This window comes from Leptonychotes weddellii, chromosome 9 (assembly GCF_054177405.1).
Source record: "Leptonychotes weddellii isolate Sample4059 chromosome 9, ASM5417740v2, whole genome shotgun sequence".
In the NCBI taxonomy this organism is placed as follows: domain Eukaryota; kingdom Metazoa; phylum Chordata; class Mammalia; order Carnivora; family Phocidae; genus Leptonychotes; species Leptonychotes weddellii.
Window position 1 is genome coordinate 125,227,387 of NC_138377.1, and position 8,742 is coordinate 125,236,128.

General features: G+C 46.0%; 1 protein-coding gene across 6 annotated transcripts in view; it reads right to left on the reverse strand.

Moving 5' to 3' along the window:
- The window catches only part of ARNT2 (aryl hydrocarbon receptor nuclear translocator 2), a 132,311-nt gene that overhangs the window by 38,908 nt on the left and 84,661 nt on the right, over nt 1–8,742 (reverse strand). For all 6 annotated transcript variants that reach the window (XM_081831792.1, XM_081831791.1, XM_081831788.1 and 3 more), the window contains one exon: nt 63–139. In XM_081831792.1, the coding sequence (XP_081687918.1) occupies nt 63–139 (77 nt within the window). The remainder of the gene's footprint in view (nt 1–62; nt 140–8,742) is intronic.

The following is an 8,742-nucleotide window of genomic DNA, read 5'->3' on the forward strand; positions in this document are numbered from 1 at the left end:
AGAGTCGCACCCCCAGCCCCACGAGCCCCATCTGAACCCGCAGAGAGCTGCACCGGCCTCACCTGCAGTCTTCCGATTGCCACGAGGCAGTACTTGCTGCCCTGTCCCACCTCAGCGTCCTCCTCGGGGATGGTCATTCCTGGAAAGAGAAAAGCCAGCGTCATCCACTAAGTGCCCAAGGTGGGTGGCAAAGGGGCAAGAGCGCCCTGGGTTTTATCTGTGCAATCCAAAATACAGATCCACGCGGACCACCCGGGGTCTGGAAGGTAGCCAGTGAGTTAACCAGTGCCCGCTCCTGTCCCGCTCCCCTCTCCCTGCCTGACGCCTTTGGTACCTTCCCGGGCCGTCGCATCTGCATCTGGGCACAGGGCACAGGAACTCACGGAAGAAGAAATGCCCATTATTCATTTTGCAAGGTTTGGCCAAAACATTAGGAAATCTTTATAGCTAAGAAGTGTAAGCGGGCATTTCTGGTTATGTAAATGTTTCCTTTACAAGGGCTAGAAAGGAGAAACAGGTGATGGGTACTGAGCACTGAAAACCAGCGCTCTACGGGGGCGCCTAGCGGGCTCAGTCGGTGAGGCCTGCGACACTTGATCTCGGGGTTGTGAGTTCGAGTCCCACATTGGGTGTAGAGATGACTTAAAAATAAAATCCTTAAAAAAAAAAAGAAAAGAAAACCAGGGCTCTGGGTGGGCAGGACTTGGTTAAACAATCCCCCGTGTTCTTTGGTCAGGAAAGAGTCTTCCGCTCCGTGCAGCAGGGGCCTGGCATAGGGCTGCTCACGGTGCAAGGTTCTCAAACAGCTGCAGTTGGTTCTAACAGTTGTGGGAAGCAAGCACCCTTCACCCTGCCTAACACATCACAAAGGCTCCCAGGGACAGAACTGCACAAGCACGGCGGGAGCCCATCGCTGCAGACCGTGGAGTGGCAGGAAACACGACTGTGGTTCTAGGAGCCAGAGCATTGTCCCTCTGTCCACACCTGCACTGTCCCATCCAGCCCCGTAGGTGACCAGTCCCCGAAGTTTCTGCTTTATCTTTGCGGTGTTCTTTTTTTTTGCACAAAGGAGCATATATCTGTATATTCTCTTACCTTCTCTCCTTTCTACTACGAAGGGCTGTGTGCCATACATACTCTCTGGGGCTTAGCTTATTTCACTTAACAGCGCGTCCTGGAGCGCGCTCCCTAACTATTCGCAGAGTGTCGCGTGTACGAGGGCTCATTCAACCACCTTCCTATGAGCACTCGGGTGTTTCTCATGTCGTGCCTGTGTATTCTCCAGTGACTGGAAGTGTACCTGCAGATCCGCCCAGAGATACACCTATCCCAGAAGTGGGATTGCCGGGCTGCAAAGTAGGAAAATAGGTAGTTTTGTCAAGTGTTGCCAAATTTCCCTCCAGAAGGGGTGTACCGGTTTGCTTTCCCAACAACAGGGTCCGCGAGGCCTATTTCCCCGCTGTCTCGGTCAGAATAGACTGTCAAACTGTTTAATTTTTCCGGTATTGTCTAAATTGGCATTTCTCTCTCGTTATGGATTTGAACATTATTTCATGTGTGCGAGGACCATTTTTATATCCTGTCTTTCAATGAATTGTCTGTTCTGTCTCATCCCCATTTTCCTGTTGGGATTTTGGTCCTTTGCCCCTCAATTTTCAAGAGCTCGTCACATATTAAGGGATATTGAGTCCTTGTAGTGAATATGTTCTCCTAGTTGGTCTCCTGTCTTCTGACTTTGCTTCTGGTGATTGAACAACTTTATAATTTTTATGTAGTCGGATTTATCAATCTTCTCTTGTATTACGTTTGTTATTGAAATACCAGCAATCTCTTTGAGGGAGTCCTAGAAAGCCATTTCCTACACCAAGGTTTCACCTGTGTTTTCCTCTGACACTTTCATGCTTTCGCTTTTTACATACATTCCCTAATCCACGTGAAGCTATTCTCGTGTCGGGCGTGAGATGCAGATCTAATTTATCTTTAATAGAATGGCTGTCCACGGCACTTCTGTTCACAGTGCAGTGACCCGAGGTGTCCCCTTTTATCACATACTAAAGCCCCACATGTATTTGGAGATAATTCTGGACTTTCTCTTCTATTCTACTGGCCAGTTGTCTATTAAGCATCGATATTATGCAATTTTAATTATAGAGGCTTTATGGTAGGGTTCAGTATCTGTAGGGCTGTTACTCTCTTACAGTTTTTCCGTGTTTTCTTAGCTATTCTCAGATAGATAGATAGATAGATAGATAGATAGATAGATATTTACATTAACTTCAGTATCATCTTATTTAACTCCATCAGATAGCTTGCTGGTTTTCTTATTTGGCTTGCATTAAATTTATAAATTAACGTCAGGAGAACCGACATCTTTATGATGCTGAATTGTCTTCCCCAAGAACAGGGGATGTCTTCCCATTTGTTTGAGGCTGCTCTTGTGCCTTTCAGGAGCGTTTAAAAATTTTCCTCACATATACTTGTGTTTTGCATACTTATTAAAATTATTCCTAAGCCTGTAATCATTTTTGTTGCTATAGTCAATGGGGTTTCCTCTACCATTATGCTTTCTGTTCATTGTTTATGTATAGGAGGACTATTGGGTTTTGTATGTTAATATTGTGTTGTGCTATTTCACGAACTTATTTTACTATTTCAGTTAGTTTTGTTACTGGCCCACTGGGCTTCTGCAGGTGTGCAGTCTTAACTGAAAAGAAGTAGTTTCCTTCTTTTGTACACGTGTTTGCCTCTGATTTCTCTAACGGGATGGGCTAGTATCTCTTACAATGTTGAAGAGTGGCAGAGAGTGGGCACTCTTGCCTTGGTTCTCATCTTACTGGAAATGTCTCAAGAGTTTTTCCATTACAAATAAGTTACCTTTTCGAAAGAGAAATTATTACTGAATCACTGTTTGGCACTTTTGCAGGTCGATTTAATGCCTTGTTTCATAGGAGACAGCTGGATTCTTACACCTGCTGTGCATACAGTCTATTACAATGGATCGTGTTACCTGGGGTATATGAAGAAAATGTGTCCTCACATAGACAGGAAGCTGGGGGAGGAAGAAGTTTCTCCAGATAATTGTGGATATTCTTCTTTGATGTTCTCCTAAGCCTTGACAAGGGATTGTTTCTTAAAGGTTAATTGCAATGTGAAATCCAAAACTGTATCAGTCAATTTTTCAATATTCTGCTACATTAAAATAGATTGGTCTAACACTTGGACTGGATCCTTTACTAACAGGAGTCTGAACACGATGTATTGGTCACTAGGAAAATACTGGTTCATCATATTATATGGATCTAAATGCCGACACATTACAATAAATATTTTTAAAATCACACTTGCTCATTTCACCATGCATTTCATCAGAAACAGTTCTAAGTATTCGTCAAGACCATGGTGGTGGATACAAGTTTTCTAAAATTCAGATTTTCACTAGAAAGCTTTAATTTTATCACTGACAGCAAATACTGTCAATTATTTTCCTTGATGTGACAGGTTCATTTTAACTTTTTGTGAAAGTATCTTTGCCAAACGCACAAGTTCAAATAACCATAGTTGGCTTGTTCATCATCCTTTCAAGTAAGAAATGGTGTTTCATAAAAGAAGCAACTAGTTTAGCTCGCAACTCAATCAACTGTGCATGTGCTTTTCCTTGACACAACCCCACCATGCTCTGGTATGCAGCGGAAGTCACTTTACGCACACTTCCCATTTCGGGGTTCATTCAAATTGGTACTTTTTACAGCTTCATCAAGGGCATACTTAAGTGAAACCAGCATTTTGAAATTCTGAAATTATTTTTTGCTGCAAGTGTGTGGTGATAAAGAATCCAATGACCACGAGGGCAGTTTGGTGCCATAGCCCTAACGCATGCTGAGGCTCCAGCAGGTTTTCCCCCCCGATGCTTAGGCACCAGCAGTAAGTGGAAAGGGTGCATAACATCTTAGTGCCGGGATGAAAGCAGTTTAAGTGCTGCGTACCCCTGAGACCATCTCGGGGCGCCCGGGTCCACAGACCAGCCTTAGGAGCCACCACCGCCCATGCTGTCCATGCCCGAGTTTGGTCCTCCCAGCCTTGTCTATTGATCCTTTCCCTGCTGCCTCTACTTCTCACTACACATCAACAAGACCCAAGATTGCCCCCCATCTAGATTTGCCTCTGCAGTTCCAGATCCTGACTCCACATGCCTCCTAACAAGATCTGCCTCTGTCGCAGGCCCTTCAAACTCAACACTGCCCAAATCTTCCTGCCAAAACCTGTTCCTCTGTCTCCTCTCCTGCAGAGAACACAGCTGGTGACCTGCCTGATGTGCATCCTCTCCCTCTTCCATGATGACGGAACCCTGATTTGTTGGGAGTGACGTTGTGTCCACCCAGTTAGAGGGACACAGCTCTGCCTGTGGGGTGTGAGCACAAGTCCCCGAGTGAGGCTCTCAGGAAAGCTTCTCCTTCTGTGGAATGCAGACATGCTACTGAAGCCCCCATAGCCAAGGGCACACAGGAAGCCAAGGTCCCACGATAAGGAGCATGAAGCAGGAACTTCTCTAGTGACGGGATGGTCACCACATCCCCATATGACCATCCATCTCTTTTAACATTTCATCTACGGGTCCTAGGCCTGCCTTTGCACTTGCCCTTTAGACAAATAAAGGGCACATTATTTTCCTGAGTCTATTTCTTTCGTGGCCTGACATCCTTGTGTCAATTTAACTGGTGTTCCTTCGAAAATGGTCTAAGTCTCCCTTTCTCCGTGTCACTTTTCTGAATATGCTTCAGACTGTCTGCATCCCCTGGAGGCTATTTCCCACAGTGCGCCAGGTATGACCTCTGCCATGACCCCATTTCATCTATCCTGGACACAACAGAAGGTGGCTCCCTGGAACTGAAGGCCATGCATTTGGGAAGTAAGGTCTGAGTCACGCTGACAGCTCTCCCTAAGAAGGGTGCCCTTGGCTAAGCATTTAAAAAATAATCACAATGACAGTTAAGCTTCCAGCCAATTTACCTTCCTGCCTGAAACAACCAGAGACAAGGAGGTATAAGAAATAGTGGTTTTCAAGACAGTGTATATGAGGCGATGAACAACAGCATTCTCTGAGATGGGCAACAAGTAAGCCCTACGATCGCCCCAGCTTCCTGCCTTCAGAGTTTCCAAGCCAGCAACTGAAATGTCACAATGTCTACCATCAGATAAAAAATTACCAGGCATGTAATGAAGCAGGAGATAATAAGATACAAAAGATAATAAGAAACAAAATCAACCAGGCAGAACTAGGCAGAAGTGACACGGATCTTGGAATTAGCCAACACATTGAAACTGGTTTTATAATGGTATTCCATAGTTCCAATGGCTAAGTAGAGCCAAGGTAGATATATAAAAGACCCAAATCAAATTCCTAGAGGTGGAGATGACACTGTGTGAGATGAAAAGTGCCCGGGATGCATGGATGGCATATGCAACGTGGCAGAATAAAGATTAGTGCGCTTGCAAACATAGCAATGGAAATGATGCCAAGTGAAAAACAAGAAGAATTTTTAAGTGAAATGCTCATTGGTGCATGAGCTATGGAAACCTCAAGTGCCCTGGTGTGTGTGCAACTGGGGTCTCCAAAGAGAAGAGAGAGAAGGCAGACAGAAAGATATTTGAAGCACTAATAGCTGGAAACTTTTCAACTTTGATACAAACTATGAATCTACGGACGCAAGAAGCCTAACGAACCCCAAGCACAGGAACCATGGCAATTACACCAGAGCACATCATAAATTGTTCAAAAGCAGTGATAAAATCTTCAAAGCATCCAGAGGGGAAAAGACACGATGACATATAGGGAAACAATGATGCACACGACAGCTGATTTCTTGTCAGAAATAATGCAAGTGAGAAGATGTATTTTAAAATATCGAGAGACCAAAAAAACCCCTCTACTTAGAAATCTAGACCAAGCGAAATATCTTTCAAGATCCAACTATAGGCTGCTTAGAAGAAATACATTTTAAATATAAAGTTCTATGTTCAGGCTTGTTGGATCTTATGATGGTTTTTAAATCCTCTTGGGGGCAAGATCCCTATTCTTGGGTTTCACTTAATGGAAAGTCTTCTAGTACCATATGTGCCATTGATAATACCTAGCCCAGAAGCAAAGGTCACGGAGCCGGGGGGACCTCCACCTTAGCCGGTGTTAAATCCAATCCATGTGACACCTCGACATCCAGCCCGGGAGAAGCTGCTCCACGCCATGGGGTCAGGGCTGGTAGAGCATCTACTGTCAAGGATCGAAGTTCCAAAAATGACTACAGAAGGAAGTCAGAGTGTCAGAAGATTTAATGCAAGGATTCATGTCCTCATTCACTGACTGTTCGGGCATGCCTTGATGAAGAGAATCATTTAAGAGAGGGCAGCAGGAAGACAGTGACTGTAGGGGATTGTCCCATGCGCCCGTTAACCCCTGCTCTCCCCCACCCCCATCTTCTTCCACTGGTTTCGGCTGTCAGTGTAAAGGCTCTAGGGGCCACTTGTCGCATGCCATCCTTCAGGTTTTATGGCCTCATCAGTCCAAATCCTAGTTTTTCCTGTGAACTGGCCAAGGGAGTATGTTGGTTTAGGTCTGTCCCAAATCAGAGCCTGAAACCAGGACCTCGGGGTGGATGGTTTCCCTCAGGGTGGAGGGAAGCCAGGGAGAGAGAGTGAGGAAGTGAGGAGACTGAGACGAAGGGGAAGAAAAGCCAAGATGAGGGTTACAGCCACCATACTCTGGGCTCTGCTCACAACTAGGCCAAACGTGATCCCTTTCAGGGAAGTCCTTGGTGCAGAAAGTAGAAAGGTGCCACATCTTGATGGGGGAATGCTGTCAGCCAGAGGGGAGTCTGAGCTCCCGTGGAACGGTCTGCTGCAGCCGGGGCTGAGACCAGGGCTGGGTGCCCGAGGTGTCTGTTGGAGTGACCTAACCCTCTGACCCTTGGTTCCCTACACACGAAGTGGGCATAAAAATCCCACCTCGTGGGCATGTTGTGAGGGCTGAAGGAGATGATGGGCGTGAAGCACCCAGCCCAGGGCCTGGGTATCTGCCTCCTCCCCACTTCTCTGCCCTCATTCCCCAGTTGCTGGTAAAGTGAGTTTGTGGGCAAAGAAGGCAGTGGGCACCAATGTGTGTCTGCCATACTTAGGATCAAGATGCAACGCCACAGGCCAGAGCGGGGAGCAGAGGGGACTGTGTGAAGAACTCTCTGATGTAGCCGGCATGAAGGATGGTAGGTTCTCCTCAGTCCGACTGTTCAGAGGGATTCTGCAAACTTAGGTTCTCATTGGCTAATATACGACCCCATCTACTAGAGATGTCACAATTTGTTTGTGAATTCATTCTTCATCTAACAAGTGTTGATGGGTAACTTTTGCAGATTAAAAAAAACAGCCACTATTTCTTTTATATACCTTCCATCAAGGGTTGAAGTTAGATTCCCTCATGACTACTTTCATCAATAAAATATAGGGGAAGTGACACTGTGTGACATCTAGACAGGTGGCCCTGTCTCCCTCCACACACTGTGGAGCGGAGAGAAGCTGTCCTTACTACACCCTAAGTCCCTAACCCACAGAGCCTGTGAGAATAAAATGCTGGCTCTTTTTTTTAAGATTTATTTATTTGAGGGAGAGAGAGTGAATGGGGGTGGGGGGGCAAGGGCAGAGGGAGAGGGAGAAGCAGACACCCCACCTCGCCTGAAGCCTGACGTAGGGCTCGATCCCAGGACCCCGAGATCATGACCTGAGCCACAGGCAGACGCTTAACCAACTGAGCCCCCCAGGTGCCCCTAAAATGCTGTTGGTTTTATGCCAATCAAAGAAATGAAATGAGTTCCAATCAGAAGGGGGCGCCAGCCTAGAAGCACAGAGGAGGAGGCTGGAGGGGGCCCCAAGACACCAGTCAGGGATGCATACAAACAGGCTTACTATAGCTTACAGAAGAGGCTTGGTGTCAACCAAGTAAAGTACCAAGTAATGTTAAAATAATTCCTTGGCTTTGCAGAAATGAAGTGGAAAAGTTGCAACTTGCTATATCTGTAGTTTTGGCCTTAATGTGGGCAAGTCATTTTGTGAATAAGATCCGAGTGTGCATGTGTGAAATTTCCAGAAAATCTTCAGTAAACCCAAACTTCCTTAAAGGACTGGGTTCTTTAGGTCTGAAGGTTCTCTCAGGGCACTGGGCTCAGCTTCCCCAGGGAAGGGATGGTGATGAGGCCAGAGGGCCACATGTTTGTCCAGGTGGCCTTGACACAGCCCCCTTGGGCCACCGCCCGGATCTAAGAGCAGGTGAACCTGTGGGAGGCAGCTGAGGTTGAGTGCAGGGAGGCAGGCGGGGAGGCAGGGCCGGGTGTGGGCATCGGCAGAAGGAAAGACTAAGGGTCACACTTCATTCTGAGGCAGTACTGAGCAATCTTCAGGTTATCATCCGGATATTTGATTTCCAAGTGTTCCTTGTACAATATTCTCAAGTAATACATGATCCCTAAACATGGTTTTGACTTAGTTCCCAGCAATAAAAGGACAGATATTCCAAGTAAAAATGAGCAAAGGATCTGAACGTTACTCCAAAGAAGATACACAGATGACTAATAAGCACATGGAAAGATGCTCAACATCATGAATCATTGGGAAATGCAAATCAAAACCACAGTGAGATACCACCTCACACCTATTACGATGACTCCAATAGAGAAAAATGCAAGAACAAGTGTTGGTAAAGAC